This window comes from Ovis aries, chromosome 3 (genome assembly GCF_016772045.2).
Source record: "Ovis aries strain OAR_USU_Benz2616 breed Rambouillet chromosome 3, ARS-UI_Ramb_v3.0, whole genome shotgun sequence".
Classification (NCBI taxonomy): domain Eukaryota; kingdom Metazoa; phylum Chordata; class Mammalia; order Artiodactyla; family Bovidae; genus Ovis; species Ovis aries.
Window position 1 is genome coordinate 216,716,420 of NC_056056.1, and position 21,193 is coordinate 216,737,612.

At 54.9% G+C, this 21,193-nt stretch overlaps 1 protein-coding gene across 9 annotated transcripts in view; it reads left to right on the top strand.

Moving 5' to 3' along the window:
- The window catches only part of MGAT3 (beta-1,4-mannosyl-glycoprotein 4-beta-N-acetylglucosaminyltransferase), a 39,892-nt gene extending 24,617 nt beyond the window's left edge, over window positions 1-15,275 (top strand). For all 9 annotated transcript variants that reach the window (XM_042247756.2, XM_060413558.1, XM_042247757.2 and 6 more), the window contains exon 2: window positions 10,558-15,275. In XM_042247756.2, the coding sequence (XP_042103690.1) occupies window positions 10,558-12,172 (1,615 nt within the window). In that variant the 3' untranslated portion in view covers window positions 12,173-15,275. The remainder of the gene's footprint in view (window positions 1-10,557) is intronic.
- The last annotated feature ends 5,918 nt before the right edge of the window (window positions 15,276-21,193 follow it).

Here is a 21,193-nt window from a genome sequence, read left to right on the forward strand (position 1 = left end):
CTCTCCTTGGGAGGCCCTCCCTGACACCTGGCAACCTCCGTTGGTCGGTTTTCTCGTTTGCCCTCTGTCCCTCCGCTGGACTGAGCTCTATGAGGACCTCCTTCCCCCACCTGGCTCCCTACTGTACCCCCAGCTCTCACCCACCCCAGGGCAGGCAGAAGCACCAGTGGCCTGACGGTGGTCCGTACATCTCCCAAGGCCCTCTCTCAGCCCCCGGGTGCCTTCCCTCTGCCCTGCTCCTGCGCCCCGCCCCCCAGCGGCTGTGCGGTGCTGCTGAAGGGCACAGACGCAGCCGGGTCCTTGGGCCTGATATCCCAGCCTAGCACGCCTCTCTCTGCTGGCGTTGCCATTCAGTTGCTCAGTCCTGTCTGACTCTTTGTGACCCCATGGACTGCAGCGTGCCAGGCTTCCCTGTCCTTCACAATCTCCCAGAACATGCTCAAACTCATGTCCCTGGAGTCAGTGATGCCATCAAACCATCTCATCCCCTGCCACCTCACCTCTCAATGTTTCCCGGCATCGGGGTCTTTCCTAATGGTCGGCTCTTTGCATCCGGTGGCCAGAGTCCTGGCCAAAGCTTTTTGCTCTGGCTTGCCCCAAACACTCGCTGAACGTCTGTCTGTCTGGGCCCCGGGCTGGCTGTGGGGAGCGCAGGCCCACCGGACTTAAGAGAGCAGCGTGGGGACAGAGGTGGGCAAGGCAGGGGACAAGGCCTGTCGCCGCCAAGGGTGACGCACCCAAAGCAGGGTTGGAGGAGACGGGACTGCCCCAGGGTGGGGCAGTTAGGGTCAGGGCTGGGGCACCTTGGGGGCGCCTTGCTCTGGGATCACCTGTTTTCAGTGCCCACAGAGCCCTTTCTGTGGCTTGTTTGTAGGTGTCTGTGTCCAGCCCCTCTCCTCATCCCCAGGGCCACCCCAGAGTCCCCTCTGCCACCCCAGAGGCCTCAGTGGTCTCCCTCCTCCCGCGACAGACGCTCCCCACGTACCCCTCACCAGCTGTTGTCTCACACATACCTCCTGGTCCAGGTACTTCAGACACGCAGACCCCTCACCACTGCCTCATGACGGCCACATCATCACCCCATTTCACTGGTGAGGAAGCTGAGGCCAGGGAAGTGGCGAAGCCCTGCCATCTGGCTGCAGGGTCTGGACGCTGTCTCAGGAGGCCTCTGTGCAGATCCAGGCCTAGTCACCCCCCACCCAGCCCCCCGGCTTGGATCAGCCTGTGTCCGCGCCTGGCACAGACCACGGGCACCGGCTGGTCCCTGACGGCTCTGCTCCTGCTCTCCCACCTTCCCAGACCTTCCCCAGGCCCTGCCTTCAGCCCCGTCTTGGTCCTGGCATGTCTGGGCTCCCCTCAGAGCACCGTGCCTCCTCCAGCTCTCTCCTTCAGTCACCTAGTTCTTAGCAGTTAGTGTTAGTCGCTCAGATGTGTTTGACTCTTTGCAACCCCATGGAATCCTCTGTCCATAGGATTCTCCAGGCAAGAATACTGGAGTCGGTAGCCATTCCCTTCTCCAGGGGATCTTCTCGACCCAGGGATGGAACCCTGGTCTCCCGCATTGCAGGCAGATTCTTCACCATCTGAGCCACCAGTCATTCCGTAGTTCTTAGTCCAGGCTGGCCCCCCAGAGCCAAGCCAGCAGAGAAAGCGGGAAGTGCCCAGGGAAGTGGCCTCAGTGCCCCATCTGGCTGGTCCAAGAACTGGCTCCCGGTGGGGCTCTGCCTGGCCGCTCGGGTCCCTTATCTGTGGATGCGGAGAGTGGTAGCTGTGTCCCACCCCCACCCCCCGGTAAACAGGTTTTGCCAGGACATTCCGGTCACCTGGGCAGATGGAGTCCTTCCTTTGAGCCGATTCCCTCTCTCCAGGGGATGCCAGGGGAGCAGAATTCCTGGGGACTGAGGGTACACCACACCCACCCTCAGCCATTCTTGTCCAGCCCGGGGCAGGACTGCCAAATCTGCAGCCCCACTCCAGGTCTACTTGTTGGCAAGTGCAGGGTGCTTGGGGAGCCTCAGTTTTCCATCTCGTCTTCATTCCCGTAAGCCCTGGGTGGCGGAGTGAGTAGCTTAACTTCTCGAAGCCCCATATTTCCTCATTTGCGAAATGGAGACACACGAACCTTCCTTCAGGCTCTGCCCCAGGCATCTGCCCCTGATTTTTTCTCCAGCCCTCGGATCGGCAGCACCTGGCTCATAGCAGGTTCTTGGTAAACGTTCACCAGCAGCCTGGGTCATGCGCTGGCTGTTGAGTGACCCCAGGTCTAGGCTTGTTTCTTGTGGAGCCGGCCTGATGGATATGAACCAAAGGAATGAATAAAACAAGGAGAGATGACTCAGCGTCAGCTGTCTCTCCTACCTTGCCGGAGCTCTGGGATCCGTCATGTTCTGTAGCCACCTCCTCGGCCCATCTCTTCTCTATGTGGAATTGGGGAACCTCACATCGGAAAGACCTTTATTTAGTTCCAGACTCAGTGGGAGGTGGTTGCTGTCTTCTGGTCCCTAAGACACTGGTTTCCTCTGCTGAGCCGCAAGGAAGAACCCGGAAGTGGTGGCAGAAGCTCCAGGGAAGCTGATTAAGGCCAATAGAAGAATTTCTAGCAGCCCAAATGGCCCGGAATGGGCAGTACTCAGAATTGGACAAGCAGAGGCCAGATGGGCACTCGGGAGGGGCACTGGCATGGGGCAAGAGGTTTGGTTCTGAAAGCCAGATAAGTCACTGAGAATGCACTGAGGTGATGGGTACCAGTCAGCAGTAAGGAGCCCCCCCACCTCCCAAATTGGCCCAGTCATTTAACAAAGCTGGCCGGGAGCAAAGCCTGGCACACGGAGCTAGGCAGAGCCCTTGGGTACTATAGAGCAGAACTTGGATGGGGTGCAAGGCAGACTTTGGCTCCGTCAAGATGCCTGCTGAAGCACATGGGAGCTGGTGAGAGTCCATTTGAAGGTACTCTTGGGTTGGGGGTGTAGATTCCTGCTAGGAGTGGAGACAGGGTGGGCTGTGCAACCTCCGAGATTTCCCCCATGGATATTCCAAGAGTGCCCTGAGCACCTCCTAGGTGTCAGACCTGTTCGCTGCTGGCCCCTTCTGTCAGCCAGAGGAGTTGGGTGCCCTGTGGCTGCTCGCAAGCTGAGGACACCAGGGATCACAGCTGTCAGCAAGGTGTTGCAAGGCAAGACGGGGAAGGGGGCCAGAGGGTGGTGAACAGGGGACATGGCCGTTAGGACAGAAGCTGCAAGACCACAGCAGAGGCTGGCAGGGCCTAGGGTGAGGCCGGCTAAGGGCCGAGCTAGGACCCTGGTCAGCGCATGTGAGCTCAGGACCATGGAGAGCGCCACAGGAGCCTGGTCGCCAGGTGACAGCTGTCAGGGTGCACCCATACCCAGGAGGCTGCCGCCCGCCTGATGAGCACACGAGTCACAGCCCGTGGCCTCCAGGGAGCACCTGTCTTTTCTCTGGCTGGCAGCCTCCACTGGATGCAGCCTGAGCCCAGACCCCAAGGCCGTGACTGGGTTGTGGGCTTTGGGCTCATCTTCCTTCTCTCACCTCATAAGCTTATCAAGCAGAGGCCGGGTGAAGAGGTCACAAGAAGGAGGGAGGAGCAGGAAGAGGCAGGGTAGAAAGACAGTCTGCCCAGCTGGAACCTTCCGAGCATGGCCATGGCTGAGAGTCAGTACAGAAAGAGGAGGCCCAGGGCGGGCTGGTCCTGCCAGCATCCTGGGTCTGGGTCAGCTTCCTGTGGCTGATCTGACTGTCAGGAAGCACCAGTCCACTCCCATCACCTTCCTGCAGGAGACCCAGGGCTCTGAGGCTGGTGCAAACCTACAGAGTGAGTGAGTGAGTGAGTGTGTGTGTGGCGGGGGGTCTTTTGGGGAGGCTGGTGCAACCTACAGAGAGTACGTGTGTGTGTGCGCGCGCCTGGGGGTCTTTTACGGAGGCTTCCAGAGAGTCTCATAATTCTTCCCTCCTTTCTGTAGAGCCCCAGTGGAGCCCAGGGAAGCCGGGCACTGTTTCCCAGCCCATCTCCCATCAGAACTCAGGTTCTGACCAGGCTCCAGTTGAGCCCCCCACTCAACTCCTTGCTGCTGTTAAATAAGAAAGCACCCACCAGGCCCCAGGCCCTGCCAGGGGCTCAGCTCTGGTTGAGCCTGTGCACCTGCTGCCCCCTCCCCCAGCTGAAGGCTCTCCCTACTCTTCTTCCAGGTGGGGGAATAACAGCGGTAAGAAGAGCTAATGCTTATTGGGCTCTTACTCTGTGCTAGGAGCTTCACATGGGCTATTATTGAACCCTCATTTTCTCGGTAAGCCAAAGGAGGAAAGTTATTTTCACCTGCCAGGGTCACGCAGATAGGAATGGAGAAGGCAATGGCACCCCACTCCAGTACTCTTGCCTGGAAAATCCCATGGATGGAGGAGCCTGGTAGGCTGCAGTCCATGGGGTCGCTAAGAGTCAGATACGACTGAGCGACTTCACTTTCACTTTTCACTTTCATGCATTGGAGAAGGAAATGGCAACCCACTCCAGTATTCTTGCCTGGAGAATCCCAGGGATGGGGGACCCTGGTGGGCTGCTGTCTATGGGGTCGCACAGAGTCGGACACCACTGAAGTGACTTAGCAGCAGCAGCCAAGGCCACGCAGATAGGAAATGGCAGAGCCAGAGGTCTGAGCCGGACTGTCTGGTTCTAGGCTCTGTGTGCACACAGTTGGCAGCTCTGGCTGAAGCTCGCTCCCTGGCGGCTCGCTGCCCCCAGAGGCTCGTGTCCAGAGATGAGGAGACAGATGGGGAGATGGGCTCAGCACTGGGAAGAAGGGACAGGGTGGGGCTGCAGATTGGTCTCTCTGATTCGGTGACTGAAATGGGCAAGGCACTTAGAGAGGACCCTGCAGAGACAAGAGCTACCTCCAGCCCAGCTCTGCCATTTTCCATCTCCATGGAGGTAGTTGAAGGATGACTTCCGCCCCAGTCAAAGGCTGGTCCATCCTGCAGGTCCCGGAGCCACTGAGTGTGACTCGTCACTCACACTTCACGCCAGGTCTGACCGCTGCTTGCACCCCGGCCCTTGCCCAGACAGTGCCGCGGCCTCCTTGCCGCTTTCCCTGCTCTGTTCTTCAGGTGACTGCGCTCTCAGCAGAGCAGCCCAGCTGAGCCTGGACACTTAGCATCCTCCTGTGAAAGCCGCACTCCAGCACTTCCGTTCCGCCGCCCCTCCTTCCTTGTCTGCTGGCCTCACTCTTTGTAAGGCCCACCTTGGCCACCTGATTACCTGCAAACCTGCCCACTCCTAGTCTTTACCGCTTTATTTTTCTCCAGAGCACATTTTTCTAACATACCGTATGATTTGGCTCACTTTAGTGGCCACAGCCCCGTGCCTGCTCACCCTGCGCCAGCTTCACGAGCTGGGGGCTCTTGTGGTCCTCATCTGCTGCGCTCCCTGGGCCAGTGCAGAGCCTGGCACTCAGTGGGCTCTCAATAAGTAGTTACTGAGTAAATGGAGGAGACGGGCTGGGTGACGCCCTGCAGGGGGTCACATGGGTCAAATGCAGTGGTAGCTGTTCCGTCCACGGACTGCCTTCACTGGTCACTGGTGGACTCTCCATGGGACCCTTATCACCCCACTTGTGTTTCACTCCACTTGGGCTGAACTTGGCAGATGGAAGGGACCCAGGACAGCTTTACCACTGGATGAAATCCCACTACTGACCCCACAGGATTGAGTCCGACCCTTACTGATTGTGTGTCACTAAGTTATACCATCTCTCTGGCCTCGGTCTCCTCATCTGTAAAATGGGACAGTGGTACCTGCTGCATGGTGGGGGGATCTGGTGAGGACGTGCATGTGATGTGCTCAAGACAGTAGCTGGCCTGTAAATGTCAGTGACCATCAGCTTTATCGGTACACCTGGTGATTCTAGATGAAGCTTTATAATGGAGGCAGAGATGCTGAAGCAGGGGTCTAGTTTGGTTCCCGCAGCCAGGCCACCAGCACCAAGGAGGGCTGTGGTCTCAGATGTAAGGAGGCAGAGGCTGGTTCGGAAACCAAACTTACCTTGAGGTCCTGATTTGATCGCCTTCCTAATATCCTTTGGGGAAAGTCTTGCCATCTTTCTGAGTCTCAGTTTCCCCATCTGTGAAAACGGTGATCACAGTCCTGTCTCCCTGGGTGGGCAAGACTTATGTGAGACCCCAGGGCCCATGCTTATTTATTTATTCGGTTTCTTGTTTACAGGCCACTCAGTCTATAAAATGTATTTGAAAATACTTGAAGATAAGATAAAAAGAGAGCAGGCCAAGAACAAGTTCAAGGAAAAAAAAAAACCCAGACAGCTGTGTGTAACAGTGTCCCAGAAAACTTGGCCTGTGAGGCACTGCCTTGCTCTGGGCCAGCCTCTGTGTCTGTCAGCCTCCCAGCAGCCCAAGCCACGAAGGATACACACTCCATTCCGTGATTCTTGGCAGCAAGCCGGGCTGGGGCCTTATCACATGGCCTTACCCTGAAGGCCCCTGCAATTCAGAGGGGGGACTCCCAGGCCCTGGCGAGTCTGTTTTCCAAAGGGTGCAGCTGGCCAGAGGTAACTAGATCCTAAAAGCCTGTCTGACCAGGGAGCTGAGGGGCAGCTGGGTCAGTGTGACCTCAGCAGGGCTGCGGGGGCCCCTTACCTGAGTTTCTCTTACCTTCCTGGGGCCCGTGTTCACGGCTGCCAGGAGGTTTCGTCTGAGTGGCGGCCCCAACCTTGCCTTGCACCACTCACGGCCAGTTCAGTCCAGGGAGGGCTATGATTGGGGTGTCCCATAGAGACAGGCTCCAAGTGGGCAGAAATGATCTGCCAGAAGGTGCAGGGCTGATTTGCCAGGCCCTAAAAGCCCTCAGGAGGGCGCTCTGGAGATCTCTGCCATGCTGACCTCTTGTTTGCTGTGTTGCCTTGCGCCAGGTCCCTGCCCCAGCAAGAGCTCGCATCCTCCTGCCTCTCCTGGGCCTCAGCTCTCGGCCACTCCACTCACCCCGCCGGCCGGCCGGGTCTGCCTTTGCCAGAGCAGGGCTAGAATCCGTGGTGGGGACGGGAGCTCCCTCCCGCCTCCCTCAAAGCCAGTGGAGACCAGTCCCCGCCCGCCTCTGGCTCTGCCCCAGGGCAGCTGACATTTAGCAGAGGTCAGGCCCCAACCCCTGACTGTCCTGCCTCCTGCAGTCAGCTGTGCCGACCCCCACCTGAGGCCGGGCTCCAGGGTGTCTGCATTTAAACTGGAGGAGGGGGGACATATGAGGGCGCAAGTATCACCCTGGCCAGCAGGATTGGCAGACCCAGCTGCTCCTCACTAGCGTGCTCAGGACTCCTCACCAAGGGGAGGCTGGGGAGGGTGGCCCCTCCTCCCCGACATGAAAGGGTGGGAGGATATGGTCCTTAAAGCTTGTTCTAGATCAAACATTTCATGATTGTGTGCCTTATAATCATGTAGTTTAGAGAACATTTATGTTGGAGTCTTCCAGCCTTGAGCTTTGAAAGAAGTAGAAACCTGTTGAATACCTGCTGTACACCAGGAACTCTGTACTCATTTCACAGATGTAGAAACCAAGGTTCAGAATGGTGAGGAGCCTGGCTTTAGTTAGGAAAGGAAGGGGAGAGTATAGCAAGTGAAGTGAAGTTGCTCAGTCGTGTCCAACTCTTTGCGATCCTGTGGACTGTAGCCCACCAGGCTCCTCCGTCCATGGGATTCTCCAGGCAAGAATACTGGAGTGGGTGGCCATTTCCTTCTCCAGGGGATCTTCCCGACCCAGTGATCTAACCCAGGTCTCCCGCATTGCAGGCAGACACTTTAACCTCCGAGCCACCAGGGATGCTCAAATGACCCAGAGGAAGAACCAGAAACATAGGGAGAGGCCACAGAAAGGAACATTTTAAGGGAAAGGACAGTGCGCCCCCCCCCCCCCCCCCCCCCCCCCACACACACACACAGGAAGGGAAATGAAAATACCAGTTTCTGTCCCAGCCCCTTCTCTACCTCCGTAAGTCACTCCAGCCAAGGCACTGGTCATTAATTCAGTCATGCCTGACTCTTTGCAGCCCCATAGACTGTAGTCCTCCAGGCTCCTCTGCCCATGGAATTTTCCAGACAAGAATATTGGAGTGGAGTGCCATTCCCTTCTCCAGGCGATCTTCCCAACCCGGGGATCGAACCTGAGTCTCTTACGTCTGCTGCGCTGGCAAGCAGATTCTTTACCACTCAGTGCTACCCGGGAAGGCACTGGTCTGACTTGGCCAGGTGGGTGTAACCTCCTGGCCGGTGTGCCCTCTTTCCTGGGCTGTGTGGTGAGAGTCAAAGGTGCTGCACAGGCTCCCTCATGAGATAAAGAGCATGGCTGAGTTAAGTGTGGAGTCCAGTTTAGAGTAACGTGAGCCTTTCAGTTTCTTAGTTGTGACCACATACTGTGGCAATGTAAGTGTCCACACGTGGGGAGACGGGGTAACCAGTGTAAAGGAACCCTCTGAACTATCTTTGCAACTTTTTGATAAGCTACAAATATTCTAAAACAGAACTTTGTTTTAATTATGAAAAACAATATATATGGCTTTCCATTCCACAACCATAAACTAATTGATAAACTGTGCAAACAAGTAGAGAATGGTCATAATCACGATCCCTCATAGAGAATGATTCATTCCAAATGAGTATGGAATATGTGAAATTTAAAAGGAAATGGTACATTTATTTCTACTGACATGAAAGTCTCTTTAACCTGTGGTTGATTGAGGAAAACCACTTGATTGGATGAGTGTTCAATAGAATAATAATTATAAAAAAAATATTAAGCTGAGAACAGAAAAAAATGCATATAAAACCAGTGATGCACCTCAAGCAGAAAATATTATGGCTGGATATCAGTCAACTGCCTTGCATGGGGCAATGAAGGAGCTGTTATTCAGTCACTCAGTCGTGTCTGACTCTTTGCAACCTCATGGACTATGACGCCCCAAGCTTCTCTTGTCCTTCACTATTTCCTGGAGTTTGCTCAAACCCATGTCTATTAAGTTGGTGATGCCATCCAACCATCTCATCATCTGTCATCCCCTTCTCCTCCTGCCTGCAATCTTTCCCAGCATCAGGGTCTTTTCCAATGAGCCGACTCTTCGCATCAGGTGGCCAAAGGATTGGAGCTTCAGCTTCAGCATCAGTTCTTCCATTGAATATTCAGGGTTGATTTCTGTTAGGATTGACTAGTTTCACCTCCTTGCTGCCCATGGGACTCTCAAGAGTCTTCTCCAGCACCATGATTCAAAAGCATAAATTCTTGTGTGCTTAGCCTGTTTTATGGTCCAACTCTCACATCTATATATGACTTTTGGCAAAACCGTAGCTTTGACTGTATGGCCCTTTGTTGGCAAAGTGATGTCTCTGCTTTTTAAATACATTGTCTAGGTGTGTCTTAGCTTTCCTTCCAGGGTGCAAGCATCTTTTAATTTTGGGGCTGCAGTCGCCATCCTCTGGAGAACTTTTTCTTAATTGTGTTTATTAAATATGTTAGAATTAGAAGTGTTCCCTTGAGACCTGGAAATTTTTTTCAGTGAAAAAGGTTTGTTAATATAGCCACACACACACACACAAAGAGACAGACAGATGGACAGATAGAAGGAGAAAGCATCCTGGACAGTGCAGGAAAGGGACCTCATGTCTGCAGCCTACAACCCACTCTCCCCCTCCCTTAGGGCCTGTAAGCCCCTTGAGGCAGGTTCCACATTGTAGGGTTGAGCTTCTCCCAGGATGCATTCTGTTCTGGAGTAAAGCCCAGCGATGCAGCTGGCACAGTCATGGTGGGGTGGGCCAGGTGCTGGAGCTGGTTGCTGTTCTGCCAAAGTTTTACTTTCCTTTTAGTAAACTTTTTCAAAGGATTCATTTGAAACCACTCTAGCACACAAACAATTTCAATTTTTTATAGAAGAGAAGAGAATTTCAATATACAGTCATTAAAAGAAAAAAATAGAAACAATAGAAGTAAGAACATACATCACCACATTGGGGCAACAACCTACATCCAGACTTGACCATCATTGGGAGGTCCCTGCAATCTGGAGTCCCAGATGGGAAGGGTTTTGGGTGGTGCATACACCCTATGGGTGATAATCCAAATTGCAGCTTTGAGGGCTCCTGCTTATAATCCCAGGCCACAACCTGGTACTATAAGCAGTTTGTGTTCAAAAATGCAGCTCTAGGTTGTCTTTTTCGTTTTTAACTTTTACAATGCTATTTGTTTCACCTTTTGAGTCACAGGATTTCATTAGACCCCAGGGGGTTGGCCAGACCTCCAGGGGCTCAAGAATCCCAAGACCCACTCCCTTTCTTATTTAAAGTGCTGCCTGACTTGCTTTGCTTTCAGGCAGGCATGGAATCCAGGCAGTGTGCAAGCAGGTCAGAGGCCGGCTCTCCTTCTGAAGCCTGAACACGACTTTTTCTATTTTAGTTTCTCTAAAAGTTGCATTCCTTCCCTCGGGAGAAGAGCCTCAGGCTCCCCTCGCCAGGTCTGCAGACTCCTAACTGCTCTGCTTTCTCCCCCATTTCCTGCAGGATGAAGATGAAACGCTACAAGCTGTTTCTCATGTTCTGTATGGCCGGCCTGTGTCTCATCTCCTTCCTGCACTTCTTTAAGACCCTGTCCTATGTCACCTTTCCCCGCGAACTGGCCTCTCTCAGCCCTAATCTGGTGTCCAGCTTCTTCTGGAACAATGCCCCGGTCACGCCCCAGGCCAGCCCGGAGCCGGGTAGCCCCGACCTGCTGCGGACCCCACTCTATTCCCACTCACCCCTGCTCCAGCCGCTGTCGCCGAGCAAGGCCACGGAGGAGCTCCACCGGATGGACTTCGTGCTGCCCGAGGACACCACCGAGTACTTCGTCCGCACCAAAGCCGGGGGCGTCTGCTTCAAGCCAGGTACCAAGATGCTGGAGAAGCCCCCATCGGGGCGGCCAGAGGAGAAGATGGAGGCGGGCGACGGCGCGTCGTCGTCGGCGCGGGGCCCGGGCCGGCAGCTGCTGAGCGCCCGGGAGCGAGCGGGGAGCCGCGGCCCCGGCACGCGGCGCAAGTGGGTGGAGTGCGTGTGCCTCCCGGGCTGGCACGGGCCGAGCTGCGGCGTGCCCACCGTGGTGCAGTACTCCAACCTGCCCACCAAGGAGCGCCTGGTGCCGCGGGAGGTGCCGCGGCGGGTCATCAACGCCATCAACATCAACCACGAGTTCGACCTGCTGGACGTGCGCTTCCACGAGCTGGGCGACGTGGTGGACGCCTTCGTGGTGTGCGAGTCCAACTTCACCGCGTACGGGGAGCCGCGGCCGCTCAAGTTCCGCGAGATGCTGACCAACGGCACCTTCGAGTACATCCGGCACAAGGTGCTGTACGTCTTCCTGGACCACTTCCCGCTGGGCGGGCGGCAGGACGGCTGGATCGCAGACGACTACCTGCGCACCTTCCTGACGCAGGACGGCGTGTCGCGGCTGCGCAACCTGCGGCCGGACGACGTCTTCATCATCGACGACGCCGACGAGATCCCCGCGCGCGACGGCGTGCTCTTCCTCAAGCTCTACGACGGCTGGACGGAGCCCTTCGCCTTCCACATGCGCAAGTCGCTGTACGGCTTCTTCTGGAAGCAGCCGGGCAGCCTGGAGGTGGTGTCGGGCTGCACGGTGGACATGCTGCAGACGGTGTACGGGCTGGACGGCATCCGCCTGCGCCGCCGGCAGTACTACACCATGCCCAACTTCCGCCAGTATGAGAACCGCACGGGCCACATCCTGGTGCAGTGGTCGCTGGGGAGCCCCCTGCACTTCGCCGGCTGGCATTGCTCCTGGTGCTTCACGCCCGAGGGCATCTACTTCAAGCTGGTGTCGGCCCAGAACGGCGACTTCCCCCGCTGGGGCGACTACGAGGACAAGCGGGACCTCAACTACATCCGCAGCCTGATCCGCACGGGGGGCTGGTTCGACGGCACGCAGCAGGAGTACCCGCCGGCGGACCCCAGCGAGCACATGTACGCCCCCAAGTACCTGCTGAAGAACTACGACCAGTTCCGCTACCTGCTGGACAACCCCTACCAGGAGCCGAAGAGCACAGCGGCCGGTGGGCGGCGGAACAAGGGTCCGGAGGGAAGGCCACCCGCCAGGGGCAAATTGGATGTGGTTGAAGGCTAAGGCTGCATGATCTTACAGGGCCAGGGGCAGGGTGGGGGTGGGGTGGGGTGTTGGCCCCTGCCCCTCCTGTTGTTACCTTTCTGCCTCCTTCCACCCTCTGGGTGGTTCGTCAGAGGACCAGGAGTGGAAGGTGGGGGAGTCTTTCCTACTCAAGCCCCTGTGAATCCAGGGTCAGGCCTGTGAGCTCAGAAAACACCCTTACCCCACCAGGGGAGGAGAGCAGGTGCCACCGCCCCTAGGAGTGCTGCGGCTGGGAGGTGCCTGCAGAGAGCGCAGGAGGGTTACTGGGGAGCAGGGGTGGGTGGGGGAGGGAGCCTGCAGGAACCCTGGGGCAGCAAGAGGGGTGCCGCGGTCCCCTCCAGGGAGAAGCAGCCCACCATGTGGCCTCCTGGGGCTTTGGACCCACGGTAGGAAGGGAGAGATGCCAGGAGTTCCCAGGGCTCTGTAAATAGTTGCATTCGGGCCCTGGAAGAAGCAGGGACACCAGGGTGGGAGGGAATGAAAAACGGCAGCTGGAAAGAAGCTCCAATGGATGCTTTGTAGTGGCCTCAGGAGTGCCGGGCCAGAGGGAGTGGGGACCTCCACTCTCGTCTCACAGGACATACAGCACAGATGGCCCTGTGCCCCTCAGCCCCTCTGGAGATGACGCAGGTGTGGGGAAGCCCGGGGAGTCTTCTTCTAGGTTCCAAAGCTGGCCTTGACATTTCTTCTTACTTTTTATATCACTGTCTTGTGGGCTGCCCACCCAGTCCTTGCAAGTTTCAAGAGTCCAGTTCTCAGGCTGGGATGGGACTGTCAGCTAGCCTAGTAGGTGAGATGTGGGGAGCCTCCTCCCCCATCACCCCTTCCCACTAGAACCCACAGCCTCAGCTCTCCACTGTCTCAGGTGGAGGCACCCTTGTGCCCCTTTGGGGGCTGGCTTGGGGCCAGGAAGGGGCCACAAGGCTGCTCTGGGCCCACGAGGGACATTAAGGCCAGTTGTTTGTCGTCTCATTCCTTAGCTGCCTCGGGGGAGGGGGGTGTATATGTTAGAGTAGATTCTAAGCTGCTGTAATTAAGAGACCCCAAAATACAGCGGTTTCGGCAGACAGAAGCTTGTTTCTAACTTACCTCTCTGGAGGGTGGTGGTCTGGAGGGCAGCTCTGCTTTCCTGCCTCATGCCTTCCATCTCTGGATAGAGTGGTTGCTCCAGCTCCCACCGTCTCGTTTGCATCCATGTCCGAGGGAAACAGAGGACGTGCATGCCCCATCTGTTGAGAGCGTGAGCCAGAGGTGGCACAGTCACTTCTGATGGCATCTTGCAGGACTACGTCACTTGGCCACCAGAGCTGCAAGGGAAGCGGGAGAAATGGTTTCCAGCTGGGCTGCCCCTGTCACCTATTAAAGGAAGGAGGGGACAAAATGAAGGCGGAGAGGATACTTACAGGGACAAGGGGCATCTCTGACCCTGAGGGAGGAGGGGAGAGGGCGGAAGTGACTGTTGCCCTGGTGGGATCCTGCTGACATGCTCACAGCTCCTGCATCGGCCTGTCCCTGCCCGTCTCACTGGCGACCCAGGGCTGGATCACTAAGAGCATGCAGTGGTGGGCAGGGAGCGGCGCCCCCTCCCAGCGGCCCCCTCGGGTGTTTACCCAGTGATGCTGAGCCTGCCTGTGGAACGGTACATGTCTTTGCGTGCGTGTGTATTTATGGCATGGGTGCATGCTTGGTGTGTACTTGTCCGTGTCTGTGTTGGTGTGTCCCTGTATATATATGCCTGTGTGTGGGACGTGGGAGCAGGGCCCAGGCCTCTCCTTGCTGGGACCTGGAGCCTGTGGCCATACTTCCTGCAACTCCCCAAAATGACTGAGGCAGAAAGGCAACCTGGGGAGCCAGAAAGCCAGGCTAAAAGGGATATGGGGGTCCGTCTGTCTGTCTGTCTTTCAGTCTAAGGAATGAGAATGCTCTCAACCTGAGGGCTGTACCGCTGTGAGACCACGACCTCCTAGCCTCTTCCCTCTAAGCCTCCAGCCAAGACTTTCTCGGCGTGTCTTACTGGGGGGTTTCCCGGGGAGCTGGTGTGGTGTGGGGAGCTGGCTGCGGAACAGCCTCAGGCAGGCGGGCATGAAGCAGGCTGGGGGGCCCCCACTGTCCCTCCAGTTGAGGGGGTGTCCCAAGGGAACCAACCCCTCCCTCGGAGTTAGAGCAGCGCCCCCTCCAACCCCCCAGCCCCTCTTGGGGCTGAGAAGTGGCTCAAGAGGTCAGGGTGTCCCTGTGGCTCCAGGTCACTCCAGGCCAGGGCCTGCCCGCCAGCCACCTCTGCCCACCTCCTGGGCGGGCATCTCCGGGGACACATGCCTGAGCCCCAGCCCAGGGCCTCCCACCTTGACAGCCTCCTCACCCCACACCCCCCACACCTGTGGGGAGGTCCCCCCTCCAGGCTGGCAGGGGTCCCTCGCTTCCAGTGCCAGCTCAGGGGCAAAGGTAGAAAGAGGGAAGGAGCTTGGACATGCCAGACCCCGCCTTCCCTCTCAGACAAGGAGGGCCAGGTGTGTTTGTGGTCACCCCCCAGTGGAGGCCTGGCCATGGAGAGCAAGCCCAGCCATCTGCAGGGTCAGGGGACCAAGGCATGGGGTTGCAGAGTTTCACTCAGAGTCACATCATACACTGGGAACTTCGGGGACAGGGGATCCCTGGGCCACTCCCCTCCATGAAGGCAAACCAAACTGTGAAAGGGGATGCCAGCAGGCTGCTGGCCCTGTCGTCATAGCCACCTTCCTTCCTTCCTTGGGAAGCCCTGGCCCGGGGGTCTCCAGACTCATGGAGGCCCAGCCCACCCTACGGGGGTTCCCTAGGGTGTGGTGGTTCCCACAGCAGGCGTGGGAGAGCTTTGGGGACAGGTGACAGGGTGGGGAGCTAGGACTTGCCCCAGCAGCAGGCAGGGCCCTGGGAAATGTGGAATTTAAGGACACCGATAATAATAATAGTATTATTTTTTTTGTAAGGGAAAATCAATATGTACATTCTGAAATCATTTTCTCTGTAAATGGTTGGATTTCATTTCACCCTTAAAGGGATGCTTAAAGGAGAAGATAATATTAATAATAAAAACAGCTACAAAGTCTGAAGGTTGTACTTGAGTGGCTGCTTTGGGGGTGCGCTGGCACAAGAAGGGGTGCAAGTGGGTGACTCTGGTCTTGCTGGGTCGGTGGGGGGTGGTGAGCCTTCCTGAGGACTGGACAGGCAGTGGGGGGGCATTCCAAGCATCTTCATTTAGGGATGCAGTTACCCCCACCCCCGACCCCCACCAAGGGAGCCTCTGACTTCCCACCAGTGGAAACGGGCCTGGAAAGGGGGTGATGACGGGTGGTCCTTCACAGAAGGAGGAAGTGGGTCCGGGCCTGGCCACTTTCCTGAGGTGGGCAGGGGACCCCTTTGGGGATCTAGATGAAGACCCCGGTGCCTCTAGGGAGAGGGGAGTGATTTTTCCACTATTGTGCACCTGTCACGGGTCCTAAGGCCACACACTTAGTGGGTGTGGGGTCAGACCTGAATTAGGGGTACCAACCCTCCAGGGCAGGTGGGAATGGCAGCCTCCACAGTTGGTCATCTCCCCTATGGAGCTAACCTGGACTTGTGCTGTGATGGCGCCCGGGTGGTGGAACGTGGGGACTTCCTGGAGGCTTATTCCAGGTCTTTTGGATCCTGGCATTGTCCTGCGGAGGGGGAGCCTCTGGATAGTTTCTAAGGAGAGTCTCAAAGGTGAACTCTGCCTTGGTCCCTCGTGGGGTGGCTGTGCAGCCTCTGTCCTAGATGGAGAAACTGAGGCTAGAGACGGGAGAGGAGTGACCACAGTGTTGCTGACCAGAGCAGGGGCTCACGTCTCCTGAGCACCTGGGGAGTGCCGAACCCTTTATGCCCATCACTGACGCCTGCACTCAGCCACACCCCAAACCCAGGAAGGCGCCCGCAGGTGCGGGATTGAGCGGGAGTGGGAGAGATGGAGATGCTGCCTCTATCTGGGGGATGCAACAGTGACCCAGCTGCCAATTAAGGTCAAGTTTACAGCCTTTAAATCGTGTCTGATAATGAATCATCACCATTGTAATCCTTCACAAACATTTTTAATGAAATGCCTATTTTGTGCCAAACTCTGGGCTAAGAGAGTTTCCTCCCTTATCATTCCCATGTTTTAGATGTGGAAAGTGAGGCTTGGATACATTCAATAAGGCAGGGAAGGGCAGTTTGCTTAACTCCAGAAACTGAGATCTTAACCGCCAAACTTCATCTCTGAGTCCATTCGGGGAGGAGGAGGAGGGTGGGGGGAGAGGTGGAGAGGATGGGGGTGAGGCCAGTGCCATCATTCAGACATCATCCAGGCTTCTGATAGCCAGGCACAGTGCTGGGTCGTGGGTCGCCGAGAGAGAGGACAGTTCCTGTTCTCAGAGGGACCACAGTCAGTGGAGAACACAGGGATGCATGACCTCGGGACAGGGAGGTGAGGCTGGCACAGAGTCCCCAGAACCCAGAAAGTGGCATCGTGCAGGGACCAGTGTCGCTGTTTGTCCGTGAGCATCAAGTAAAACACATCCCCTCCACTGGCCATCTAGTAGGTGTGCGGGCATTGATGGGCTTCCTGACCTTGAAGGGGGGACATATATTTTCTTCCAGACTCAGTCTCCTCTCTATCAGAATAGCCCGTAGAAAGCCTTACTGCATGCAGAGGATAAAATGAAATAAAGAGAAAAGCTTGGCAACCTGGTAAGCTCCATTAGGTTGGAAGAGACAAGAGCAAACGTGATCACTGCAGTCAAGACCCGTTGTTAAAATCCTCCCAGTTTGCTTTGCGAGTGGGGGATTTGCCTGTGTGCAGATAAAACCCCCAAATCCCAAAGGCCCATCATCCTGGAGCCCATTGGAAGTCTCCACCCATGTGCCCCAAATCATGAAACACTCACACATGTTTGGGGTTAAAACAGATATCTGGTTAAAGCTCTAAGGAGTGAGAGGCCTTGCCCAGGGCCAGCATCCTTGACTCTTCACCTGCTGTTCCGGTGAATTCCCAGTGACTCAGTTGTAATAGGAGAAGGCAATGGCAACCCACTCCAGTACTCTTGCCTGGAAAATCCCATGGACGGAGGAGCCTGGTAGGCTTCAGTCCATGAGTCAGTCGCAAAGAGTCAGACACGACTTCACTTTCACTTTTCACTTTCATGCATTGGAGAAGGAAATGGCAACCCACTCCAATGTTCTTGCCTGGAGAATCCCAGGGACGGGGGAGCCTGGTGGGCTGCCGTCTGTGGGGTCGCACAGAGTCAGACACGACTGAAGCGACTTAGCAGAGCAGCAGTTGTAATAGGAAACTAACTCTTTCAAATTAATACAGTTTTTAAAAATTATTTATTTGTTGGTTTTGCTGGGTCTCCGTTGCTGCACAGGCTTTTCTCTAGTTGTGGCGAGTGGGGGCTACTCTCTAGTTGCAGGGCAAGGGCTTCTCGTTTCAGCGGCTTCTCTCATTGCAGAACACAGGCGCTAGGGCATTCAGGCTTCAGTAGATGCGGCAGGTGGGCTCAGTACTTGCAGCTCCTGGCCTCTACACAGAGGCTCAGGAGTTGAGGTCCACAGGTTTAGCTGTCCCATGGCATGTGGGATCTTCCAGGACCAGGGATTGGAGCTGTGTCTCCTGCATTGGCAGGGAGATTCTTTACCATTGAGCCACCAGGAAAGCCCCCCAAATCTTCTAATAGCCTTTTTTTTAAATGCTGTTGCTATTTATTGCTGCAACACAAATCACCCTGAAATATAGTAGATAAGACAACAATCTATTTGCTCCCAGTTCTACAATCCAGGCTGGGCTCAGCTGAACAGTTTTTCTGATCTGCAGTGGGTGGGCAGCTGCTATAGAGACACATCCACCTGCTCAGACCTGACCTGCATTGTTTTGACAAAGGAAGGGATGGCATACAAAAGAATGAGCCTGCCAGCCCATCAACAGTCACACAGACAGGACTCCCTCAGCCTCACAGACCCACTGAAAAGAGGCTCTGAGAAGGACCCATTGCCCCCATGAAGTCTGCTGCGGAAAAAAACCATCGCCTGACTATGATCCCAAGGAAGCATCACACAAACCCAAATTACGGGAAAAAAACAATCTGGCCCCTAATCTACCCTTCCATAGCCTCCAACCCCTTCCTGCAGTATTTGTAAGAAAAGCTCAACCCTCCATCAGTAGCACAGACCATCTGTGAAGCACCTATCCTAGACTCCTGAAAGCTTCCAGAGACAAAACGTCAACAGTGACATAATCGTATCACTGGGGCCTCTACATGTGGCCTGGCTGTCTCCATCACCCCACTGGTCAAGGCCAGAGGACTTCCCAGTCAAGTCCAACCCATCAATCCAGTCTCATGAGCTGAACTGCTTTAGCCACTAAGCTATGGGGGTGTTTGTTACTCAGCCTAATTGTGGCCCTACATAACTGATAGAGTTTGCTTTCAATGAAGGATAGAAAATCCAATGCAAACTAGAAAAGCAGAGGAAGAGTTTATTGGTTTGCTGGCAATAAATGTCAGTAATGGTAAAGCCTTCAGCTGCAGCTTGAGGCAGAGTTCAATGTCACATGGCCATCCAGCTCTCTCTGTGGCTCAGCCCAGCTCCACATCCTAACCAGTATTGCCCTCATTCTCAGACGGTTTTACCCCTCATGCCTGTAAGATGGCTGTAGCAGCTCCAGGGCTCACACGATCTCATCTTGTGTACTCAGCACAGAAGAAATAGAGCTTCTAAAAGTCCTGGGTCTGGATCTCACTGACTTGGATGAGGTCATGTGATCGTGCCTTGACCACTGAGAATGGAGACGGGTTGGCATATACTGATTGGCTTAGATCAACCAGAGCCCACTCTACATTGACTGAAAAGGAGGGGAGATGCTCCCCCAAACTGGGGGCAAAGATGTCACCACTGGTACACTCTCAGCTGCCTCCATCAAGCCTTTCACCAGCCCTTGGTCAACCTGCTCTCCTAGATCATCTGTGAGCTGAGGATCTTCATAGAGCAGGCTTCTGGAGTGGGTGTGAGGATGCCCAGAGTTTGGGACTGAGCCTGGAGCGCTGAGAGAGCTTTGCAGGTGCCAGCCAGCATGATGACCATGTCTCCTCCCTGCATTTCCTCACGTGGTGCGCTTGACACATGCACCATGCGTCTCTTCTCAACACTCCTCCCCTTAGCCTCTGGGCATTTCTCTTCCTCCTCCTTGTCATTCCTTCTTGGTTGCCTTCCTGGGCCCCTTTCACCCCATAGGGCTTTCCTGGTGGCTCAGATGGTAAAGAATCTGCCTGCAATGCAGGAGACCAAGGTTCAGTCCCTGGGTTGGGAAGATCCCCTGGAGAAGGGAATGGCAATCCACTCCAGTATTCTTGCCTGGAGAATCCCATGGACGGAGGAGCCTGGCGAGTTACAGTGCATGGGGTCTCAAAGAATCAGACACGACTGAGTGACTAACAATTTACCCCATCAGTTCAGTTCAGGTCAGTTCAGTCGCTCAGTCGTGTCTGACTCTTTGCGACCCCATGAATCGCAGCACGGCAGGCCTCCCTGTCCATCACCATCTCCCGGAGTTCACTCAGACTCACGTCCATCGAGTCAGTGATGCCATCCAGCCATCTCATCCTGGGTCGTCCCCTTCTCCTCCTGCCCCCAATCTCTCCCAACATCAGAGTCTTTTCCAATGAGTCAACTCTTTGCATGAGGTGTCCAAAGTACTGGAGCTTCAGCTTTAGCATCATTCCTTCCAAAGAAATCCCAGGGTTGATCTCCTTCAGAATGGACTGGTTGGATCTCCTTGCAGTCCAGGGGACTCTCAAGAGTCTTCTCCAACACCACAGTTCAAAAGCATCAATTCTTCGGCGCTCAGCCTTCACAGTTCAACTCGCACATCCATACATGACCATTGGAAAAACCATAGCCTTGACTAGACGGACCTTAGTCGGTAAAGTAATGTCTCTGCTTTTGAATATACTATCTACGTTGGTCATAACTTTTCTTCCAAGGAGTAAGTGTCTTTTAATTTCATGGCTGCAGTCACCATCTGCAGTGATTTTGGAGCCCAGAAAAATAAAGTCTGACACTGTTTCTACTGTTTCCCCATCTATTTCCCATGAAGTGATGGGACCAGATGCCATGATCTTCATTTTCTGAATGTTGAGCTTTAAGCCAACTTTTTCACTCTGCTCTTTCACTTTCATCAAGAGGCTTTTAGCTCCTCTTCACTTTCTGCCATAAGGGTGGTGTCATCTGCATATCTGAGGTGATTGATATTTCTCCCAGCAATCTTGATTCCAGCTTGCGCTTCTTCCAGTCCAGCGTTTCTCATGATGTACTCTGCATATAAGTTAAATAAGCAGGGTGACAATATACAGCCTTGACGTACTCCTTTTCCTATTTGGAACCAGTCTGTTGTTCCATGTCCAGTTCTAACTGTTGCTTCCTGACCTGCATACAGATTTCTCAAGAGGCAGGTCAGGTGGTCTGGTATTCCCATCTCTCAGAATTTTCCACAGTTTATTGTGATCCACACAGTCAAAGGCTTTGGCATAGTCAATAAAGCAGAAATAGATGTTTTTCTGGAACTCTCTTGCTTTTTCCATGATCCAGTGGATGTTGGCAATTTGATCTCTGGTTCCTCTGCCTTTTCTAAAACCAGCTTGAACATCAGGGAGTTCACGGTTCACGTATTGCTGAAGCCTGGCTTGGAGAATTTTGAGCATTACTTTACTAGCATGTGAGATGAGTGCAATTGTGCAGTAGTTTGAGCATTCTTTGGCATTGCCTTTCTTTGGAATTGGAATGAAAACTGACCTTTTCCAGTCCTGTGGCCACTGCTGAGTTTTCCAAACTTGCTGGCATATTGAGTGCAGCACTTTCACAGCATCATCTTTCAGGATTTGAAATAGCTCAACTGGAATTCCATCACCTCCACTAGCTTTGTTCGTAGTGATGCTTTCTAAGGCCCACTTGACTTCACATTCCAAGATGTCTGGCTCT